The following is a 24,902-nucleotide window of genomic DNA, read 5'->3' as shown; positions in this document are numbered from 1 at the left end:
ATGTTTGCTGTAAGTTTTTTGTAGATGTTCTTTATCAAGTTGAGGAAATTTCCCTCTATTCCTAGTTTGCTGTCAGTTTTTATCATGAATGGATGTTGGATTTTGTTAAATGCTTTTTAACAAAAAAGCATTTTTTTGTTAAATGCTTTTTCTGCACTATTTCTGCATCAATAATCTAATCTTCCACCTGTGAGAACTGTAAAAGGAAGAGCAAATTAAATCCAAAGTAAACAGAAGAAAAGAAATAGGATAAGAAATAGAGCAGAAATCTACTGATACCAATAGTTTTGGTTTTTGGTTTGACCAGAAACCAAAATAGAGCAGAAATAATTATATCTATTGATATAATTTTGATTTTTTTCTTTGTTGATGTGGTGGATTACATTCATTGATTTTTTTCCCCCAGCTTTGCAGAGAAAAAAGGTATTTATCACAGGTACTGTGATAAATCTCACTTGGTCATGGAGTATAATTCTTTTTATACATTTTTAGATTCGATTTTATTGAGGATTTTTGCTTCTGTGTTCGTGAGAGATATTGGTCTGTAGTTTTCTTGTAATGTCTTTATCTGATTTTGGTATTAGGGTAATGCTGGCCTCATAGAATGAGTTAGGAAGAATTCCCTCTGCTTCTATCTTCTGATAGACATTGTAGAGTATTGATACGATTTCTTCCTTAAATGTTAGGTAAAATTCACCAGTGAGCCCATCTGTGCCTGGTACTTTCAGTTTTGGAAGATTATTAATTATTGATTCAATTTCTTTAATAGAGACAGGCCTATTCAGATTGTATATTTTTTCTTGTGTGAGTTTTGGCAGATTGTGTCTTTCAAGGAATTAGTCCATTTCATAAAGGTTATCAAATTTGTGGGCATAGAATTGTTCACAATATTCTTTGACCATCCTTTTAATGTCCATGGATTCGGTAGTGATGCTCCCTATTTTAAAATTTCTGATATTAGTAATTATGTTCTGTCTCGTTTTTTCTGAGTTAGCTTGGCTAGAGCCTTATTGATTTTACTGATCTTTTCCAAAAAACAGCTTTTGGTTTTGTTGATATTTTTCTCTATTGATTTCCTGTTTCCACTTTCACTGATTTCTGCTCTATTTCTTACTCTATTTTTTTTCTTCTGCTTACTTTGGATTTAATTTGCTCTTCCTTTTCCAGTTCCCACAGGTGGAAGATTAGATTATTGATTTTAGATCTTTCTTCTTTTCTAATTTATGCATTCAATGCTTAAATTTTCTTCTAAGCACTGCTTTTTTACATCCCACAAATTTTGATGAGTTACATTTTCATTTAGTTCAAAATATTTTAAAATTTCTCGATATTTCATCTTTGACCATATTTATAAGTGTATTGTTTAATATCTAAGTATTTTGGGATTTTCCAGCTATGCTTCTCTTATTGATTGCTAGTTTAATTCCATTGTGATGTGAGAGCAGATATTGTATGATTTTTATTCTTTTAAATTTATTAAGGTGTTTTTTTATGTCCCAGGATGTGGTATCTTGGTCAGTGTTCCCTGTGAGCTTGAAAAGAATGTGTAATCTGTGTTGTTGCTTGATGTGGTCTGTGGATGTCCATTATATCCATAATATGATTGATAGTGGTGTTGAGTTCAGCAATGTCCTTACTTCCACGTTATTTTTGTTTTGAACCCTTTTAGAGTAAGTTACAGATCTTTATCTATGAATACTTAAGTGTTTCTTTTTTTTTTTTTTTTTTGCGGTACGCAGGCCTCTCCCGTTGCGGAGCACAGGCTCCGGGCGCGCAGGCTCAGCGGCCATGGCTCACGGGCCTAGCTGCTCCGCGGCATGTGGGATCTTCCCGGACCGGGGCACAAACCCATGTCCCCTGCATCAGCAGGCGGACTCTCAACCACTGCTCCACCAGGGAAGCCCAAGTGTGTGTTTCTTAAAAACACATTCTTTTACATAACCAAAGCACAGTTACCAAAATCAGTAATTGCCACTGCAGTTACCTAATCTGTTCACCTCATTTGCATTTTAATAATTGCCCCAGTAATATTCTTAATAGTGAAGGAAAACTTCAGATGATATGTTGCATCCAGCCATCACATGATGGTTTTGGGCTATTCCTAAATCTTTTTGTGCGTCATGCCACTGACATTTTTGAGTACAGGCCAGTTATTTTGTACAGTGTTCCTCAATTTGGGTTTGCCTGTTTCCTGGGATTTGATTCAGGTTAAAATGGGTGTTTTTGTTTTGTTTTTTAAATATTTATTTATTTATTTGGCTGCTCTAGGATCTTTGGTGCAGCGTGCGGTATCTTCATTGCGGTGTGCGGGATCTTTAGTTGCAGCATGTGGCCTCTTAGTTGCAGCATGCGGGATCCCTGACGAGGGATCAAACCCAGGCCCCCTGTGTAGGGAGCTCAGAGTCTTAACTGCTGGACCCCTAAAATGGGGTTTTTGTTGTTGTTTTGTTGTGGTAAAAAACACATAACAAATTTTCTCTATTAACACTTTTTAAGTATACATTACAGTATTGTTAACTATGTACACATCATTGTACAACAGATCTCTAGAATTTTTTTTTTAATTTATTTATTTTATTTATTCAGTTTTGGCTGTGTTGGGTCTTTGTTGCTGCGTGCGGGCTTTCTCTAGTTGCAGCGAGCGGGGGCTACTCTTTGTTGCGGTGCGCAGGCTTCTCATTGCGGTGGCTTCTTTTGTTGCAGAGCACTGGCTCTAGGCATGCGGGCTTCAGCACTTGAGGCATGCAGGCTCAGTAGCTGTGGCACATGGGTTTAGTTGCTCCATGGCATGTGGGATCTTCCTGGACCAGGGCTCGAACCCGTGAGCCCTGCATTGGCGGGCGGATTCCTAACCACTGCGCCACCAGGGAAGTTCTAGAATTTTTTATTTTGTATAACTGAAACTAAACAATTCCCTGTTAACACCCTCCCCGCAGTACCTGACAACCACCGTTGTACTTTTTGTATCTGTGAATTTGTCTACTTTAAGTGGAATCCTGTGGTATTTGTCTTTTTGTGACTGGCTTATTTCACTTAGCATAATGTCCTTGAAGTTCATCCATGTTGTAGCATATGACAAGATTTCCTTCTTTTTTAAGATTGAATGATATTCCACTGTATGTACATACCACATTTAGTTTATCCATTCATCTGTTGATGGACATTTTGGTTGCTTCCATATCTTGGCAGTTGTAAATAACATTGCAATGAACATGGGTGTTCACATATCTCTTTGAGATCCTATTTTCAGTTCTTTTGGATATATGCACAGAAGTGTGATTGCTGGATCACATGGTAATTCTACTTTTAATATTTGAGGAAACTTCATATTTTTTCCACAGTGGCAGCACCTATTTTATCATCCTACCAATAATGCACAGGGTTCCAATTTCTCCACTTTCACCCCAAGTGTAATTTTTTGTGTTGTGTTTTATTTTAGAAGTGGCCATCCTAATGAGGGTGAGATGACATCTCATTGTAGCCTTGTGTTTCCCTAATGTTTAGTGATGTTTAGCATCTTTTCATATGCTTGTTGGCTATTTGTATATCTTCTTTGGCAAATTGTCTATTCATATCCTTTAAATCGGTTATTTGGTATTTTGTTCTTGAGTTGTAGGCGTTCTTTATATATTCTTACATAAAGATATATGTTATACCCTTATCAGATATGTTTTGCAACTATTTTCTCCCACTCCATATTTTCACTCTTTAGATTGTTTCCTTTGCTGTGCAGAAGTTTTTAAGTTTGATGCAGTCCCATTTGTCTATTTTTGCTTTTGTAGCCTGTGCTATTGGTGTCATATTTAAGTAATCATAGGCAAATCCAGTGTCACAAAGTTTTCTGCCTTTGTTTTCTTCTAGGAGTTTCAAGTTGATATTTGTATATGATGTAAGATAAGTGTCCATCTTCATATTTTGCATGTGGATTTCCAGTTTTCCCAACACCATTTGTTGAATAGACTATCCTTTCTCCATTGTTTAGCCTTGGCACCCTTTTTGATCATTTGGTCATATACATAATGGTTTATTTCTTTGCTGTCTGTTCCATTGGTCTGTATGTCTGTCTTTATGGCAGCCACACCGATTTGATTATTGTGTCATTGCAATATGTTTTGAAGTCTAAAATGTGTATTTAAAAATGAGATATATTTACCGTAGGGCTGATTTTTGCAAAGAATATTTGGTGAAATCTTCTTTAGTTAAAGAGTCTCTTTTTGTAAAGGAAATTATTCATTGCTCTCTAATTCATGTTTTATACGTTTGGATTTTTTCAGATCTATTAAGATTTCTATTTTAAATCTTTCTGATATCTTCTGTATACTGAGTTTACCTCCATTGTCCATTTAATACTTTGCTAACATTAAAGCAATTCTCTTTATAAGAATACTGCTGTTTAGGGCTTCCCTGGTGGTGCAGTGGTTGAGAGTCCGCCTCCTGATGCAGGGGACACGGCTTCGTGCCCCGGTCCAGGAAGATCCCACATGCCGCAGAGTGGCTAGGCCTGTGAGCCATGGCTGCTGAGCCTGTGCGTCCGGAGCTTGTGCTCTGCAACGGGAGAGGTCACAACAGTGAGAGGCCCATGTACCGCAAAAAAAAAAAAAAAGAATACTGCTGTTTAATTTCTCAAGTTCCTGACCATTTAGTGGGCTAGAGAGATATGTTCTCTTTCTGTGACTTATTTATTAATTATTTTACACTATAGATATTAATAGAATGTGTGTTCTTACTGATATAAAATATATAATTGTAGAATTAGTTTGTACTAATTAAGCCAAGATACTGCATGAACCCAGATGTCTGAGTGAGGCTTTTTGCCCTCCTACTGTACTTGTTGAAAGATTGGTTGAGAGTGAATAAGATAAGAGGTTTGAACAGAAGAATCTGGGGATCACAGTACATAGGGATCACAGACCCAGAATATTTTCTTAAAGCACAAAATCGTTTTTAGAGTCGCAAAGTAACGTGATTTTACTTTATCTTTAAATAGATAATGCATTTAGAATATTCCAAAATAAAAATATACAAAAACAACTTCATCCCTGTCTACCCTCTACTCCAGTCATCCTCCCCTTATAAGTAACCACTTGTATTAGTCTATCTATTCTTTTAGGGTTTTGTTACACAAATTGAGGTACATAGGAAATTATATTCTTATACCCCTTCTTACAGAAAAATTAGCACACTATATGTACTTTTTAGCATATTTTGTGTGTGTGTGCGTGTGTGTGTAAGAGTGTAGTCTAGGAATTGTCCTGTATCAGCGTGTAGAGTGTGTCCTCATGCCTTTTTACTGCTGCATAAGTAGTCCTTTGTGTTTGGGTTGTGCCAGTTTATTATCCATTTTCCTATGGAATGAAACTTGGATTGTTTCCAGTCTTTTGTTATTACAGATAGTGCTTCAGTGAATAATTTTGAATATAAAGAATTTCATAAGGGTACGATTATATCTTTTTCTTACAGAAGTTATCAAATTGCCCTCTGTAAGGATTATAACAGTTTGTATGTCCACTAGCAAAGTATGAGAGAGCTTGTTTCCCCATATCCTGGTCAAAAGATTGCTTTTGAATTTTTTGATTTTTGCCAGTTGGTAGGTAAGAGATGATACACCTCAGTGTATCAGTAGTAATTTTTTTAAAATAAACTTTTGATTTTGGAAAAACTTTAGATTTACAGGAAAGTTGTGACGGTAGTACAGAGTGTTCCTGTATACTTCTCATCCAGTTTCAGTTTCCTCTAATATTATCATCATGCATTACTGTGGCACATGTGTTGAATCTAAGAAATCATACTGGTACATTATTATCATTACCTGAAACCCAAACTTTACTCTGATTTCTCAGTATAGTTTTAATTTGGATTTCTTATTATGAATGAGGTTGAGGGTCTTTTCATGTGATTAGAATCCATTAGCATTTTTATGTCCTGAACTGTTACTGTCCAGTTGTCTATTGAGTTGTTAGAAAACACGGGAGGAAGAATCTGAAGGAGGAGAAAAGAGAAGACTAATAAGAAAAAGCATAATTTGAGGGAGAATAAAGGGATCATTGTCTTTATACACCTTTTTTTAAAAAAATCATTATCACACCCCCTGGGTCCTATCTAATATCATTAGGCTCTTTCCCCTCTCTAACTATGAAAATCTCTTATCTGAAAATTCAGAGTATCCACTTACCCATTCTCATGGTCTGGGATTCCCATAGTTGTAGTCATTGCTACTGATTTTGACCAGTAATACTTTTTTTATATATAAAAAGTGAATTCTTCAAAGTGGGAGAGGAATGTAGTTTGTTGGCTAGTCAGCAGAAAGACTACGAGAATAATCCTGATTATAGTATAAACCTGGAACTCCTTACAGAATAAATCAGTTGGTAGACAGCCTTGGATCACTATATAATCTTGTAAAAAGTGGCCTTGAACTCTTCTGCACTTCACTTTCTTTTTCTATACATTGGGAGGAAAGTGTAAGTAAGGTCTCTAGTCAAGTCTTATAACAATAGGAAATCTTGGAGAATCAAAGTCAAGAATTCTGACTTTATCAAGATTCATATGATCTCTTGGTACAACATTTAGAACAGCTAGATTTGGAGGTTATCAGAACCTTGGAGAGCTCCAAGCAGAGGAGGAGATGGTGCTTGGGTTGCTTCTGAACTTTGAGATATACTAGTTCATCATTAAGTATCTTTGAAAGTTATTTGAAGCCTGAGGATCTTAACAATACAAGAATTTTTAAAATTCATTGTATTTCACATTAGGAATAAGTAAAGTTTATAATCTTTTAAGAGTGAAGATTTGGGTTTAGGTTAGAGGTCTTCAAAATGTTGTCCAGCATCACTTGGGAACTTGTTAGAAATACAAATTCACAAGGCACACTCCAGATCTACTGGGTCAGAAACTGGTCATCAAGCTCAGCAATCTGTTTGATTCAATCAGATGATTCTGGTGAATGCTTAAGTTTGAGAAACACTGTTTTAAAGGCTTTGATGCTACTTATGTCAAGGAGAGACTTATGAGCCTTTGTCAGATCCCTGGACTTCCTTAGAGTTAAGTATATGGGATCTTAGGAAGATGTTTTATTCCAACTGCTTCCTAGTTCATAGGTCTACCTGGTCAGAGCCCACTTTATTGTACACTGGGTTGCATTTAACTGAGATTTAGATATGCAGTAGCATTGCTGATGCTAGACTTGTAAAACTCTTCAACTCTACTTTTAAAATATATATATACATTTTATATATGTGCATACAGCTTCCGTGGACATATGGTTTTGAATTTTTGTCCTACTATTTGAAGGTACATTGGAATCATATAGCCTCCTATCCAAACTCATTATTGTTAATTTATGGCTTTTGTAGTTAAGCATATTCTCTGTCTTTTTTCCTGCTACCCTCTCTGTCTGGAATTACCTTTCACCACTTTCTCTATGCTTTATGGTGTTGTTATCTATCTTAATTTATCAGGGAGCCTGTTACTCATGTTGTACATGTGTTTGTTGTTAGTGGGTGTTAGTCAGTGTTTGTTGTTACTGGGTTCAAAGGATTAATAAACATAATTTTGGAAAGTTGTATAAGAAAGGAAATGCAGAGCTGGAAGAAGAGGTAGACTAGAGAGTTTTTAAGTGAATGACACTCTTATAAGTGTTATTGTTAATACTTTCAAAGAAGAAACTTTACAAAACAAGGTGCATTAGTGCCTCTGTCTTATTTTGTTGCTTGCATCAAAGGGATTGGGGGAAAAAAGAAAGAAAGAAAAGAAAAAGAAACAAAAAGGGATTGGATATTAGCAAATAGTGTCCAGAAGTAAGCATTTAAGAAATTTAAAGATGCATGAAAGTAGGAGCTTTGTATAATGTTGCTTCTTTTTATGTTAAAAAAATTATCATTGATGATTCATAGGTAAATGTTGGACATTTTCTAGATGTAAAATAACTTTAAGTGGGAAAGTCTTATTAGAGTTCGTTCTCATTTTAATTTTTATTGTTTGTGGGTTTTTTGGGGGTTTTTTTTGTTTTGGTACGCGGGCCTCTCACTATTGTGGTCTCTCGTTGCGGAGCACAGGCTCTGGACATGCAGGCTCAGCGGCCATGGCTCACGGGCCCAGCCGCTCTGCGGCATGTGGGATCCTCCCGTACCGGGGCACGAACCCGTGTCCCCTGCATCGGCAGGCGGACTCTCAACCACTGCGTCACCAGGGAAGCCCTATTGTTTGTTTTTAACAAATCCTTGAGTGCCTGGTGCACTGGGTTCGCAGTATCTTCTTTTACATGCATTGTAGTCAACTGGCATTTGTTTTATTTGTAAATTAATCTTTTTTATCTTTGGTTATTAAATGTATGCAATTTATTATCTTAATAATTTAAGTCCATGGCTGAACAAAAACAGTCTTTTAATTTATTTCCCGTTGACAGTCAAAGAACTTTTTATTACAGCTATTATGATTAGAAGGGTTTAACTTAGCATCTGTGTGGTGTAGTGGGAGAAGCACTGAGCTCTGAGTCAAGACCCTGAAACCTGTGCTCAACTCACCGAAGCTCTTAACCTCCGTTTTCTGATCTGTAAGATAAGATGTTTCCAACTCTAGGTCATGTAACTTTTTATTATTTGTAAACTTTTTTGTATTGTCTTGCTTTTTAATGTGACCCTAGTGTACTAGAAAAAGAAAAAAGATAACAAGGAGATTTGAAAGAGAAAATTCAAAATGGATTCCAGGAATAAGAAAAAGAACTTTTTAAAAATGAAAATTATCCAGTTTACTTTATGACAGTGAGATTTTTACTGTATTAAATATTGTTGAGTAAACATTTTTTAGTTACGTAATTTTCCTCCACGCCTGTTGTTTTTCCACCAACACAAGGAAAGGGAATTACATGATTAATTGAACATCGGGGTTTTGGTCTGCAACTATCCTTAGGAAATATTCCTTTTTTTTTTTTTTTTTTTTGGCTGCGGTGGGTCTTTATTGCTGCATGCAGGCTTTCTCTAGTTGCAGCGAGCGAGGGCTACTCTTCGTTGCGGTGCACGGACTTCTCATTACAGTGGCTTCTCTTGTGGAGCACAGGCTCTGGGCACGTGGGCTTCAGTAGTTGCAGCATGTGGGCTCAGTAGTTGTGGCACATGGGCCCTAGAGCACGCAGGCTTCAGTAGTTTTGGTGCATGGGCTCAGTAGTTGTGGCTCACGGGATCTTGAGCACAGGCTCAGTAGTTGTGGCACACGGGGTTAGTTGCTCCGTGGCACATGGGATCTTCCTGGACCAGGGATCGATCCATGTCCCCTGCATTGGCAGGCAGATTCTTAACCACTGCACCACCCGGGAAGTCCCAGAACTATTACTTTTTAAGATTTTTACCCTCTGTTTACTAGAGAAGAGTAACTACTATATAATTTGGGTAAAGGTAATTGGAGTCTAGATCTCCCAGCATATTTTGTTTATTCTAGTTTTCCTCTTGACAGGTTGCATATAGATTTAAAAAATTTTTTTACAATCTTGAGTATTCCCATTCTTCCTTTCTGTTTTTAGAACCTAGCACATTATAGACCCTTAATGATATATGTTGATCTTCAGAGAAAATAAACTCATAAGGAAAGGAATCTGAAAGCATAGTAATAAATATTGTCTCCATTCTCATGGCCTTTAGTGTCTGCAGCCTTTTCTTTGATTCCTGTTCAGAAGACAAGCAACTTTAGGTAAAAAAATGTTCACTAATAAAAATGGAGTAATTTTGATAATAAAAAAACATTTAAAATCAGGAATTGCTGCTCTCTTGTTTATATCACTTTATCTACATGTGAAACTTTTAAATCTCAAGAGTATTGTTTATGGTTTGTTTCTGTTTCAAATTGAAGATAAAAATGTGTGTATGAGTGAATTTTTAGGTGAAAATTTTTTCTTTAATATGAAAGTAAACTTAATTGTTAGAGGTGTGGAAGAAGAAATAATACAAGACAGATACTGACTCAGTGTAAGAAGCAGCTGTCAAACAATACATTTGTCTGCCCCTTCACTGGAAGTATTCAAGGTGGATTGGACAGCCCTTTTTTTTCTCCTTGTTAGTAACTTTGTGATTTTAAACAATTACTTTTTTCATAATAACTGTCTGTTGGGGTTTGTTTGGTTTTTGAACTAAGATGGGAGGGAGAAGGGTCTGCCTCTGTGGGCCCTGATCTTCCTTAGATGGAACTCCAGTTTCTCTCTCTTGAGCACATAAAGCGATCTGCTTAGCCACTTGACCACATTGGCCAGACCTTGAAGCGAAGCTCTCAGGAAGCTTTGTCTGCTGTGGAGGAGGAACTCCTTCAGAAATTTTCCTTCTTAGTCATATTTGTTTTAAATTTTTTGACTGCCTTTGTTTATTTTTTTGTTTGTTTGTTTGTTTTTGTGGTACGCGGGCCTCTCACTGTTGCGGCCTCTCCCGCTGCGGAGCACAGGCTCCGGACGCGCAGGCTCAGCGGCCATGGCTCACGGGCCCAGCCGCTCCGCGGCATGTGGGATCTTCCCAGACCGGGGCACGAACCTGTGTCCCCTGCATCGGCAGGCGGACTCTCAACCACTGCGCCACCAGGGAAGCCCTGACTGCCTTTGTTTAAATTTTCTTCTTAGGAGTCAGCTTTGCCCCTTGTGACTCAGGAACAGTGCATAGTGGGACTTGTACCTTTGCTAGGTATTGTGTGCTATTGATGAGCACAATTCTGTTTCTCATTAGGGTCTTGGTGCAGACCAGCTTATTATTAGATGCATTGTAGACCACACAGATGACCCTAGTTTGCCCATTGTTTTACAAGATGCCTATTACTCTATGCTGTGTAGAAGGAAGAAATGCAAAGCCTTCTGGTCTTCAGATTTGTAAACTGCTCTCCTGTCCCTCTGCAAGTTGAAAGTGAGGATATGTACATAGGTGACCAGTGTATAGAGCTTCTTCAGCAAATCTTCATGTTAATGATGTTTTCTGAATAAACAAGCCCAAATATGGTTGGGTGCATTCCTAATCTTTTAGTCCAGACAGCTTTGTTGAGCTTGTTAGCAGTATACACATGAGGTGTTTCCATCTCCTTCATAGTGAGTTTTCAGATTTCTCGATATATGAGGTACGTGTTCCATGGATGTGTTTGTGAATATTCGTAGTGTATTCTCTGGTCACTCTCTTTTTGATGGCAGAATGGCCTTTTTTCTCTTTATTTCCTAGAGCCATATTGCCTGGGACCTGGTAGGAAAGGAAGAACATGAGGGATATTGCCAGGCTTGTTTTAAAAGGGTTTACTCATTTGGAATGGAAATTGAATCGTTCTCATCAGTAGCACACAGTATCCATCAGGGGTGCAATTCCCTTCCAAAGAACTAGAATTCAGAAATATGTACCCAAGTTAACCTCTTTACTGCAAGTATCCAAAAGAAGCATGATATATAGCCATACTGCTCCTCTAAATCAGAGGACAGAAAAGATGTAAACTGGGATATGGTCATGTAATTCAAAGGATATATTATAATGCTTTGTTAAGACGAACAAACAGTATTCTAAGCCCCACCTGAGCCAGGTGCTTGACAGATGTGGAGCTGAGTGGTACTGGGAGGACTGCTTTCCACACTTCCATCTCTGGACACAGCCCATGCCTTACAACACCTTGGCAGATATCTGATAATTCCCAGGCTCGGCTGCAGGCAGCTGCATTGCTGGACCAGTTCTGGAGTTGAATAGTTTTGGAACTAACCAGGTGTAGGAGAGACTTGGGATGCACTGCGGGAGAAATAAGTAATGATTTTTAAACACACACACACACACACAAACAATGTTCTAAGCCCAGTGACCACCAGGTATGTGTGTTTGGGAGGAAAATCTTGAGAGACGGAAAGTTCTTTTCCTATACAGGAGTGTTTACAAGTATAAGTCAATACTGTCATACTCCAAATGAGGAACTACAGACAGGGATTCATCTCTTCATCTACCATACCTAGCTTTCTACCTGACGTATTAAGTAAGCACTTAATAAATTGAATTAGTACTAAACCAGGATTTTGTATGTTTTACAAACATCTTTTGATTTACTCTGTAAATTGTTTCTGTGATACATGTAGGAGGTAGGTATTATTTCTAGACAGTACTAAGTATATCCATATTTTTGGTAGCATAAGCAAGAAATGGTAGTAGGAAATTATAAAATCCTTCCTATGCTTTCTAGAGATGGATGGTGGTGATGACTGCACAGCATTGCGAGTGTACCTAACATCACTAAACTGTACACTTAAAAATGCTTAAGATAATAAATTTTGTTACTTGTATTTTACCACATTAAAAAAATAAAACACTTTCTCTTGACACCCCCATCCAAAAAAAAGCCCTTTGAATGCAAATTGAATGTGAGTAGTAACGTAGATGCTTATATAATTATGTAGTTGATTGCCTGTGAAATATTTTTATATACATTTCTCTCATTTATCAATTGGTAGATTTATAAACAATATCTCATTCATTACAAAAAGAGCTTTGACATGGGGAATCTGTATCGTTTAGGATTTTATAAGAAAAATAATATCAGGACAGGTGATCTGGATAAAATTATTACTTTTGTCCTTAGTAATACACATTTGCTGTACAGACTACTCTGCACAAGTGTTTATGATACCAATTAGCTCAACAACAATCAATAAAAGGGGGGAATGAGGTCAATACTACATGGAAGTTGTCCTGGTTCTTCTATGATTTTTCTTTGCCAGAGGGGGCTGGAATAGCAACAGAAGGATTAAAATCTTCAGTAGGGAGGAGCAAAGGCTTTTCCTTGACTGCTCAACATGGAAAGAGTCCTTTCAACTCTATATTAAAAAACTTAGGGCTTCCCTGGTGGCGCAGTGGTTGAGAGTCCGCCTGCCGATGCAGGGGACACGGGTTCGTGCCCCGGTCCAGGAAGATCCCACATGCCGCGGAGCAGCTAGGCCTGTGAGCCATGGCCGCTGAGCCTGCGCGTCTGGAGCCTGTGCTCCGCAACGGGAGAGGCCACACAGTGAGAGGCCCACGTACCGCAAAAAAAAAAAAATTAAAAATGAGTGCCTGCACCTAAGATGACTTTCCCAGAAAAGTATACCCCCTAGCCTTGCACAGCTCTCATATAGAGGCAGGTTGCATTTCCTGCTGGAGCCCCAACGCGCCAAGTTCCCTTACAGTCTGTGTTCTCTCAGTATCCACAAGCCAGCAATTCCATTCTGTTATTTTTGTGCATTTTTAGTATCCCTTGAGGTAGTAGACGTGGCCATCTACTGTAACGTTTATGGTTTGCTTGGACTCTGATAACACAAAGTTACATAGATTTTACATAAGCCTGTTATTTTTGGTGTACAATTTTGCATATAGAGGATTTTTTTTTTGAGGAACTCATATATCATGTTATAGCAGGAATGTCTATACTTTTTATAGTACTAATGTAAATCAAATTATAGTGGTCCATTCTAAATATTAGTGAGTACCTCATGCTGATTTTTGTCAGTTCATAAAAAGAAGCAGTTGACTTCAGGAGCCCAGAAATAAATTTCTGGGCACATTCAGAATTCAACTTCTCAGAGCTAGGCAATCCTTACAGAAGATTTCATTTTAAACAGCATATTTCTTGCTGTTAGCTCACACCCCTAAGAATATTCCAAGCAGTATCTCTTGATAATGTGACATATTGGTTGTTCTCTTTGTTAATGGATGATAAAGCCTGAGAGATAGCCAAGAGAAGAAACTGTACCCCAAAAAAGTGAAATTTTGAAAATTATACTTTCTTATCAATTTTTGCTTATCTTTCATACTCTTCCTCCTCCACCTTCCTCTGTTTCCCTTTCCTCCCACCCTCTGCCTCTGATAACCACAAGTCTGATCTCTTTCTATGAGTTTGGGTTGTTTTTTAGGTTCCACACAGAAGTGAGATCATACATTATTTGTCTCTCTCTGACTTATTTCATTTAGCATAACGCCCTCAGGTCCATCTATAATGTTGCAAATGTTAATTTTATTTATTTATTTTTAAAGGAAACTAGTCTGTCAGGCCAGCACCTCTTTTTGTTTGTTTGTTTAAATCTGTTTTATCTCCAGTGATTTGAAATGCCATTCCCATCATATATTTTATACTTGAGTTTATTTCTGGACTGATAATTTAGTTCCATAGCTTCTCTTTATGCTCCCAACTACCATGTGAATAAATATCTTTTTTTATAATTGCTACTTTATATTTTAATATATATATTTGTGACCCTTTCTTTTTAAAATAAAAAATTCTAGTTGCTGTTTTTACTGTTCTGTGAAACTTTAAATCATATGTGAATTAAAATTTATTTTTTCTTCAACGGAATCTGTAAAACCAATTTTTTGATGTCTGCTCGTGAACTCCTCTTTGGTCAATGCTTTATGCTTTGGGAGTATCCTGTGGTTGAATATAAACTCTATATAACTCCATGATTTCTCCTGAGTTTGAAGAATTTTTTTTTCTTTTCTAGCCTTTAATCTAGACAACGAACAACCAGATTATGATATGGATTCAGAAGATGAGACCTTATTAAATAGACTTAACAGAAAGATGGAAATTAAGCCTTTGCAATTTGAAATTATGATTGACAGACTTGAAAAAGCAAGTTCTAATCAGGTACTGTACCTTGTAAAAATGTCTCTTGTATTAACAGTTAATCTAATTAGCAGCTTTATTTTGCATTTTCTTTAGACCTGAGTATATTACATTTTACTGTCTCTTGAATTTCTTTTCCTGAGATCCTACAATTTCTATTTACAATATTCCTTGACAGTTCAATATTCCTTAAGGAATACTTAAGCGTACTTTCTTTGAATAGGAGCATGAAGAGTACAATTCCGACTTTTTTCTTATTTGGATATAAAACTAATACTAGTTACATTCTTATAATATCTTCTTGATCCTTTTCATGGAGCTATCTTTCTGGTGCCTCAGTAACTTAACTGCTTGGCTGGGTGTCTTAGGTAGACACCTCATACCAATTCAGTTACTCAGATTTATATTAAGTTACTCTTATCATTTAAAATGTATTTTAGTTTTACTTATTTATATATTATTTAAAATTTTAAGTGAAGGAAAAATTATTCACAAAGTAATAAAGAATTTTCTTTAATGGGACATTCTATATATGGTATAGAGAATTTAAAATGGTATGTTCCTTCTGGGAAACAGTTAGGCAGCATATGTCAGGAACCTTAAAATGTTTATACCTTTTGATTTCGTGGTCCTACCTCTAGGAATCATTCCCAAGAAAAATAATTAGTGAAGGTGTCAAAGATTTCTGAACAGGGTTGTTAAGAATAACTTATAAGTTGTCTGTAGGATGGAATATCATACAACCATTAAAAATTGTTATTTTGAAGAGTATCTAGTGGCACAGGAAGTTGATCATTATATAATGTGAGATTTCAAAAATAGGACACAGGATTATTGAAGGTTTGTTTAAAGCATTTCTACATGTGCATAGAAGAACAAGAATGTACAACAAAATGCCAACAATGGTTATATGTAGGTGCTGGAATTATGGGTGATTTTTATGTTCTTTATTCTATTTTTCTGTATTTTCCAAAATTTACTATAATGGGCATGTGATGATATTACAATTACATTTTAAAACTATTTTAAAAAATAATTGTTGGTATACCTCTGTGGTATATTAATATGCTAATTTTTATTAATGTAGTAAGAAGTTACCACTATAAATAAATAAGCTTTTTACACTAGACTGTTAAAAGTTTTCACTTGTTTACCTATACAAATTCATTATTTTCCCCCCAACTTCCAAGTAAGTCCTTTAAATCCCTGAGGCATTACCAACTCTTCAGAACATTTCCCAAACTTTTCCATTGTAAAGTAACTTTCTTGCGTTTTTAGCCTTTCTACCAGTCTCCCCTGACCCCATGTTTTTAAATTAAAATAAGTTTTCTATTGAAGTATGGTTGATTTACAATGTTGTGTTAATTTCTGCTGTACAGCAAAGTGATTCAGTTATACACCGAGCTGAGCTACTTGTGCCATACAACAGGTTCCCACCAGCTATCTGTTTTACACATGGTAGTGTATTTATGTCAGACCTAATCTCCCAATTCATCCCACCCTCCCCTTCCTCCACTGTGCCCACTCGTCCGTTCTCTGTGTTTGCGTTTCTATTCCTGCCCTGCAAATAGGTTCATCTGTACCATTTTTCTAGATTCCACATATATGCGTTAATATACGATACTTGTTTTTCTCTTTCTGACTTAACTTTGTATGACAGATTCTAGGTTTATCCACATCTCTACAAATGACCCAATTTCATTTCTTTTTATGGTTGAGTAATATTCCATTATATATATGTATCACATCTTCTTTATCCATTCATCTGTTAATGGACCTTTAGGTTGTTTCCATGTCCTGGCTATTGTAAATAGTGCTGCAATGAACATTGGGGTACATGAGTCTCTTTGAATTATGGTTTTCTCATGGTATACCCAGGAGTGGGATTCCTGGGTCCATATGGTAGTTCTATTTTTAGTTTTTTAAGGAACCTCCATAGTGTTTTCCACAGTGGCTGTATCAATTTACATTCCCACCAGCAGTGCAAGAGGGTTTCCTTTTCTCTGCACCCACTCCAGCATTTATTGTTTGTAAATTTTTTGATATGGCCATTCTGACCCGTGTGAGGTGATAACCTCATTGTAGTTTTAATTTGCATTTCTCTAATAATTAGTGATGTTAAGCATCTTTTCATATGCCTCTTGGCCATGTGTATGTCTTCTTCTTTTCTATGTATAGTGTCATGTCATCTGCAAATGTCTATTTAGGTCTTCCGCCCATTTTTTGATTTGGTGGTTTGTTTTTTTGATATTGAGCTGCATGAGCTGTTTGTATATTTTGGAGATTAATCCGTTGTCCGTTGCTTCATTTGCAAATACTTTCTCCCATTCCATGATTGTCTTTTCATCTTATTTATGGTTTCCTTTGCTGTGCAAAAGCTTTTAAGTTTAATTAGGTCCCATTTGCTTATTTTTGTTTTTATTTTCATTACTCTAGGAGGTGGTCATAAAAGATCTTGCTGTGATTTATGTGAAAGAGTGTTTTTCCTATGTTTTCTTCTAAGAGTTCTATAGTGTCTGGTCTTACATTTAGGTCTTTAATCCATTTGGAGTTTATTTTTGTGTATGGTGTTAGGTAGTGTTCTAATTTCATTCTTTTTCATGTAGTATTCCTGTTTTCCCAGCACCATTTATTGAAGAGGCTGTCTTTTCTCCATTGTATATTCTTGCCTCCTTTGTCATAGATTAGGTGACCATAGGTGTGTGGGTTTATCTCTCGGCTTTCTATCCTGTTCCATTGATCTATATTTCTGTTTTTGTGCCAGTACCATACTGTCTTGATTACTGTAGCTTTGTAGTATAGTCTGAAGTCAGGGAGCCTGATTCCTCCAGCTCCGTTTTTCTTTTGCAAGATTGCTTTAGCTATTCGGGGTCTTTTGTGTTTCCATACAAATTGTAAAATTTTTTGTTCTAGTTCTGTGAAAAATATCATTGGTAATTTGATAGGGATTGCATTGAACCTGTAGATTGCTTTGGGTAGGATAGTCATTTTTACAATACTGATTCTTCCAATCCAGGAGCATGTTATATTTCTCCACCTGTTTGCATTGTCTTTGATTTCTTTCATCAGTGTCTTATAGTTTTCTGCATACAGGTCTTTTGCCTCCTTACATAGGTTTATTCCTAGGTATTTTATTCTTTTTGTTGCAGTGGTAAATGGGATTGTTTCCTTAATTTCTCTTTCTGGTCTTTTATTGTTAGTGTATAGGAATGCCAGAGATTTCTGTGCCTTAATTTTGTATCCTGCCTGCAACCTTCCCAAATTCACTGATTAGTTCTAGTAGTTTTCTGGTGGCATCTTTAGGATTTTCTATGTATAGTATCATGTCATCAGCAAACAGTGACAGTTTTACTTCATATTTTATAATTTGTATTTCTTTTTCTTCTCTGATTGCCGTGGCTAGGGCTTCCTAAACTATTGAATAATAGTAGTGAGAGTGGACACCTTGTCTTGTTCCTGAGCTTAGAGAAAATGCTTTCAGTTTTTCAACATTGAGAATGATGTTTGCTGTTGGTTTGTTGTATATGGCCTTTATTATGTTGAGGTAGGTTCCCTCTGTGCCCACTTTCTGGAGAGTTTTTATCATAAGTGGGTGTTGAATTTTGTCAAAAGCTTCTTCTGCATCTATTGAGATGATCATATGGTTTTTATTCTTTAATTTGTTAATATGGTGTATTGCATTGTTTGATTTGCATATATTGAAGAATCCTTGCATCTCTGGGATAAATCCCACTTTATCACGGTGTATGCTCTTTTTAATGTGCTGTTGGATTCTGTTTGCTAGTACTTTGTTGAGGGTTTTTGCGTCTGTGTTCATCAGTGATAGATATATTGGTCTGTAATTTTCTTTTTTTGTGATGTCTTTGTCTGGTTTTGGTATCAGAGTGATGGTGGCCTTGTAGAATGGGTTTGGGAGTATTCCTCCCTCTGCAGTTTTTTGGAAAAGTTTGAGAAGAATAGGTGTTAACTCTTCTCTGTTTGATAGAATTCACCTGTGAAGCCATCTTGTCCTGGATTTTTGTTTGCTGGAAGATTTTAAATTACAGTTTCAATTTCCTTACTTAAGATTGGTCTGTTCATATTTTCTGTTTCTTCCTGGTTCAGTCTTGGAAGGTTATACCTTTCTAAGAATTTGTCCATTTCTTCCAGGTTGTCCATTTTATTGGCATAGAGTTGCTTGTAGTAGTCTCTTAGCATGCTTTGTATTTCTGTGGTGTCTGTTGTAATTTCTCCTTTTTCATTTCTAATTTTATTGATTTGAGTTCCTCTCCCTTTTTTTCTTGATGAGTCTGGCTAAAGGTTTATCAATTTTGTTTATCTTCTCAAAATCAAATTTTAATTTTATGGATCTTTACTATTGTTTTCATTTCTATTTCATTTATTTCTGCTCTGATCTTTATGATTTCTTTCCTTCTACTAACTTTGGTTTTCTTTGTTCTTTTTCTAGTTGCTTTAGGTGTAAGGTTAGATTGTTTATTTTATACTTTCTTGTTTCTTGAGGTGAGATTGAATTGCTATAAACTTCCCTCTTAGAACTGCTTTTGTTGAATCCCATAGGTTTGGGGCCATCATGTTTTCATTGTCATTCGTTTCTAGAAATATTTTCATTTCTTTGATTTCTTCAGTGATCTCTTGGTTATTTAGCGGTGCACTGTTTAGCATCCATGTGTTTATGTTTTTTTACAGTTTTTTTCCTGTAATTGATTTCTAATCTCATAACGTTGTGGTTGGAAAAGATGCTTCATACGATTTCAATTTTCTTAAATTTACTGAGGCTTGATTTGTGACCCAGGATGTTATCTATCCTGGAGAATGTTCCATGCACACTTGAGAAGAAAGTGTAATCTGCTGGTTTTGGATGGAATGTCCTATAAATATCATTTAAATCTATCTAGTCTATTATGTCATTTAAAGCTTGTGTTTCCTTATTAATTTTCTGTTTGGATGATCTGTCCATTGGTGTAAGTGAGGTGTTAAAGTCCCCCACTATTATTGTGTTACTGTCGATTTCCTCTTTTATAGCTGTTAGCAGTTGCCTTATGTATTGAGGTACTCCTATGTTGGGTGCATAAATATTTATAATTGTTATATCTTCTTCTTGGATTGATCCGTTGATCATTATGTAGTGTCCTTCCTTGTCTGTTGTAACATTCTTTATTTTAAAGTCTATTTTATCTGATATGAGTATTGCTACTTCAGCTTTCTTGTGATTTCCATTTGCATGGAATATCTTTTTCCATCCCCTCACTTTCAGTCTGTATGTGTCCCTACGTCTGAAGTGGGTCTCTTCTAGACAGCATGTATGCAGGTCTTGTTTCTGTATCCATTCACCCAGTCTGTGTCTTTTGGTTGCAGCATTTAATCCATTTACATTCACAGTGATTATCAATATGTATGTTCCTATTACCATTTTCTTAATTGATTTGGTTTTGCTTTTGTGGGTCTTTTCTTCTCTTGTGTTTCCCACCTAGAGAAATTCCTTTAGCATTTGCTGTAAAGCTGGTTTGGGGTGCTGAATTCTCTTAGCTTTTGCTTGTCTGTAAAGCTTTTAATTTCTCCATCAAATCTGAATGAGATCCTTGCTGGGTAGAGTAATCTTGGTTGTAGGTTTTTCCCTTTCATCACTTTAAATATATCCTGCCACTCCTTTGTGGCCTGCAGAGTTTCTGCTGAAAAATCAGTTGATAACCTTAGAGGGATTCCTTTGTATGTTATTTGTTGTTTTCCCTTGCCACTTTTAATATTTTTTCTTTGAATTTAATTTTTGTTAGTTTGATTAATATGTGTCTCGCTGTGTTCTGCTAGGGTTTATCCTGTATGGGACACTCTGTGCTTCCTGGACATGGGTGGCTCTTTCTTTTCCCATGTTAGGGCAGTTTTTTACTATAATCTCTTCAGATATTTTCTCAGACCCTTTCTCTTTCTCTTCTTCTGAGACCCCTATAATTCGAACGTTGGTGCATTTAATGTTGTCCCAGAGGTCTCTGAAGCTGTCCTCAATTCTCTTTTCATTCTTTTTTCTTTATTCTGCTCTTCCTCAGTTATTTCTACCATACTTCCAGCTCACTTATTTGCTCTTCTGTCTCAGTTATTCTAATATTGATTCCTTCTAGTGTATTTTTCATTTCAGTTATTGTGTTGTTCATCCCCTTTTGTTTGTTGTTTATAGTTCTTCTAGGTCTTTGTTAAAGATTTCTTGTATTTTCTGAATCCATGCCTCCATTCTATTTCCGAGATTTTGGATCATCTTTGCTATCATTACTCTGAATTCTTTTTCAGGTAGGTTTCCTATTTCCTCTTCATTTATTTGGTCTTGTAGGTTTTTACCTTGCTCCTTCGTCCGTAGCATATTTTTTTGTCATCTCATTTTTTTGGATGGGACCCGTCCCCCATTTAGATGGAAAGTAATATCTAGTGTACTGTCCAAAAAAGTACATTAAAACTGAAGTTTGTAAAATTCAACTTAATTTGTTTTTTGAGGGATTGTCTTTTTTTTATTGGAAATTTGTTTAATTATCAAATTGATACTCATTATAATTAGTGCTCACAGTTTGCCTAGGATTTTGATCACTGGCATCAGATATAATTTCAGTTTTTCTTCTTTATGTGTAAATTTTCCTAGCAAACCTAGGCTTGATCAGACGTTTGGCATTTCTTCTGTTTTCCATGATTGCTCCAAAATTCTCATGGTGGTTGAAATTATATCATCAGAAGCCTTCTTCTGTGTGTTCTGTAATTTGCTTTTTTTCATTCAGTTAGTAATATTTATTTAGTGCTCAGGTGAGTAAGACAAGTGACAGAAGTTCTGCCCTTGTGGAGCTTATCATCTAAGTGGGTACAAGATAAACAAAAAGCATGTAAACAGCAAATTAACTATGCACTATAATCAGCACCATCCTATTTTAGTTCTCTTTGCTCAGTGGCAAGCTTCCAGACTCCAAAACAACTGGCTAGGTTCTCAGAGCTTGATAGCATCTGCTTTCTGCAGAGGAGATTAAGGTGAAGGCTTTGTTACAGGAACAAGAAAATTGTCTTATGAATAGAACCAAGGATTAAAGATAGCAAAAGCCTCCCCTCATTCCAAGTGTCTGATCTGGAGGATTCATGGAGTTCTTTAGTTTCTCTTTTTGGGGGCTAGGATAGTACCAGATCCCAGGGCAAGGAATCAAGTGTGTGGTTAAACCAATATTTATTAAGTTGGTAGAGAAAGACATAAAAGATGGACTGGGGCAGAAGCTTCTGCTGGCATTATTCTGTGGAGACTATTGCAATGAAGTCATTATTGAAAACTCTTGTTGCCAAAGTCTGTGATTATTTTCAGTTCCCATCCTTTGTCTTATTTGAGTTCTCCTTATTTCTTCAAATTGTCCTCACCTTTGTTCTTTTGAATACAATTCATTCCCTTTTGGTTTTCTTATGATTTTTTTATGACCATTCCTTCTAATTTTCTTTTACTGACTCCGTTTCATTCAACTCCTGCAAACATCAGTTTCTTGAAATTCTGTTCTTGGTATTCTTGTCCTGATTATTTTGAGGGGTAATATCACCTCATCGAGCATTTTTGTGGTTATAGTAATACCTATGCCTTTAGGCTTGACCACTTTCTCAAGCCCCAGGATTTTCTTTTTTCTCTTTTTGTGCTGACTGTTGGCATCTCCATCTAGATGGTCCACAGACCTCTCAAGTTTAACCTTTTCAAAACTTAACTTACTCTCTTAACTCCAGATGATCCTATACTGTATTCATTCTCTCTCCAGTGACTCCCAAAACTCAGGATCTTGTGGGTTTTTAAAATCCTTTTCCTTTAGTCCCTAAATTTTCAATAAACTACTACCCTACATCTCTCCTTTTTTATTAAGTCACAGTTAAATTTTCAAAAGATAAGCCATATTGTTTACCTTTTAGTCCATTTTAGTTTACTGATACTGCACTGTTTAAGGTCACTGATGGCCTCCTAATTATCATCCAGGAGTCTCTTTTTAGTCTGCGTCCTACTTAATATCCCTGTAGTATTGGATTTGTTGACCTCCATCTTTCCGGATTCTTCTTGTTTCTTCATCTCCTCTTCCTTAGCTCCTCTACCTCTTGTTCTTTTCCTTTGGTATCTATCCTCAGAATTTATTCTTGTACCGTAAGCTGCCAACACAGGCACTCTCAGATGGAGTTTTTTTTTTTTTTTTTTTTTCAGATGGAGTTTTTTGTGACTGTGTCCTCTATCTTACTGCACTAATACCCAGTTGCAAAGTTCTTACGTTCTCTTATTGTTTAATTTGTATTTGTCTAACCTTAATTCCCATACTGTAAGTTTCTTTAAGGATTGGATTTGTCTTAAAGTTTTTTTTGTTATCTTCCGCACAACCTGTAGCACAAATGATGGGCTGATAGTAGTTATTAACTACTTACTGCTTAATTGGCTATTTTATATGTAAAAGCATTAATTTTTACATGTAATTTATTCATTTGTGTATTAAATTTGTGCATTTATTGAAATTGCTAGACCATGAGTTTTGTATATAAGCAAACTAAATGATGGAGCTTGTTGCAGTCTAGAAAAAGAAGAATTTTTATCTCCCATCCCTAAGCCCCCAAAATAAGTAAATAAAGTAAGTCAGAGCTGCCTTGGAAATAATAAATTTATCACAGACCCCTTTGCCACTTGAATACTGGTTTCTACTGCTTTCTAGTAGATGAAATGCTAAATGGCAGAACTTTTTCCTTAGGTATAAAAGTAGTAGGATTCTGATTTTTGTGGATTTTTAATCATGTCACATAATTTGTGACTACTTTCTCTGTAAATAGTTCTTGTCCACTCAAATTGATGCTGTCACCATGATAGCAGAGAGGCACTGATACCAGTTGCCCTAGAATAGCTAAAGATAAGTTTTACAGAATGACTAAAACCAAAATTATCCAATAAAAGAAAAATTGGCCGTGTGACAATATAAAAACAGCAGTTGTTGACTTACAGCTAACATAGGAAAGTAATGTCAGGATGTTTAAACTGTGTATTGAATTCTTATTACCTCAGATATAAAGAGGGTACTTAAGCACCAGGCAGAAGGACATTTCTGAAAGCAGGGGCAAGAAGCACCAGAGAAGAAAATCTGAGGCAGTGTTTTAATCTCCTGACACCTCCTGCAGGAAGATAGGAAGCAGTGTTATTTTGATAATGTTGTTATATAAGAAACTCACCACTGCTCTGCTGGTTGAAGGAAAGAGATTATCTTCCTCCCCACTCAAAGGTTAGATTAAGTTCTTGATTTAATTAGTGAAGGTTATAAAATTTTATCAGAAGCAGAATGACCAAACAGCTGAAGCACGTATAGCATATCACAGCATTGTTTCCCTTTGGTCCCCAGAGCACATGAGAGCTACCAGTTATGCTATGCTCTAAGCATTTGGTGGAATTTTGTTAGATCCAGAAAGCTCTATTTTTATTCTGCCACCGTCCTTGTAGACTTTGGAGGTACACATCACCATTCCAGAGAACTTCAGCTAACAGTGGGAGAGTGTCCACTTAAAGTTGATGTTTGGAAATATTGGTTCTTTTGGTTTGATCTCATGTTTCAGGCTCCGGCTTTCCACTTTAAAGGTCAAGTTACTCGGCGTCTCAGATGCAGTTAAGCTGACTCCACTGAGACTTTGAATAAACCAAAGAATGGCCACTTATAATTTTATTGTCATGTGGACTAGAATACTTGAGTTGATACCATCTGTATTCTCTTCCTGTGGTCAAACCATCTTGGCAGCCAAATTATAATAAGAAACCAACTAATTAGCTTTAGTAAGCACCATCATAGGACTGGAAGTCCAAGTGATTATTACATTTATTCCATGAAGTTATACCAATATGAGAAGTCAGATCATAGCAAAAATTTATTTGCTAAGTCATGCTTTCTTCAAATGAATTCCTACAACCTGCAGATTGATTAGTATGTTGATCTTAAAATTTCAGTGATAAAAATTTTCCCCTCATTTCCAAGTTTTTAAGAGATATCTCAATTTGTTTTGAAAATGAATCTTCATCCCTAGAATGATAAAAGTAAAAAGATTGGGATAGCATCACTTCAGTAAGGGTTCACAGCTCTAAAACTCCATAATCTTTTTCTAAGCTTCACTATAAATGGATATGTGTAACCCCTAATCCATCTTACTAAAGCTGATTAGCCTCTCTGATCTTCACAAGGAGCAAGGAAACAGATGTGACCAAGCAAATTTCTACAAACTTTACTTTGAGATAATGTCAGCATATATTGGCTGCACTGATAAAGGAGAAATAGATCCCTGAGATGCCACTGTCCCAGACATGACAATGTCATTAA

General features: G+C 36.3%; 1 protein-coding gene across 2 annotated transcripts in view; it reads left to right on the top strand.

Annotated features, from left to right (window-relative positions):
• EPC2 (enhancer of polycomb 2) overlaps positions 1-24,902 on the top strand; it is a 107,270-nt gene that overhangs the window by 52,215 nt on the left and 30,153 nt on the right. For both annotated transcript variants that reach the window (XM_022569688.3, XM_089916836.1), the window contains exon 3: positions 14,456-14,601. In XM_022569688.3, coding sequence (XP_022425396.1) covers positions 14,456-14,601 — 146 coding nt within the window. The remainder of the gene's footprint in view (positions 1-14,455; positions 14,602-24,902) is intronic.

Source organism: Delphinapterus leucas, chromosome 8 (genome assembly GCF_059928025.1).
Source record: "Delphinapterus leucas isolate spDelLeu-1000000601 "Yukka" chromosome 8, BTC_Dleu_Yukka2, whole genome shotgun sequence".
Classification (NCBI taxonomy): domain Eukaryota; kingdom Metazoa; phylum Chordata; class Mammalia; order Artiodactyla; family Monodontidae; genus Delphinapterus; species Delphinapterus leucas.
Note: the sequence above shows the minus strand (reverse complement) of the source record. Positions and strands in the feature narration are given on the sequence as shown.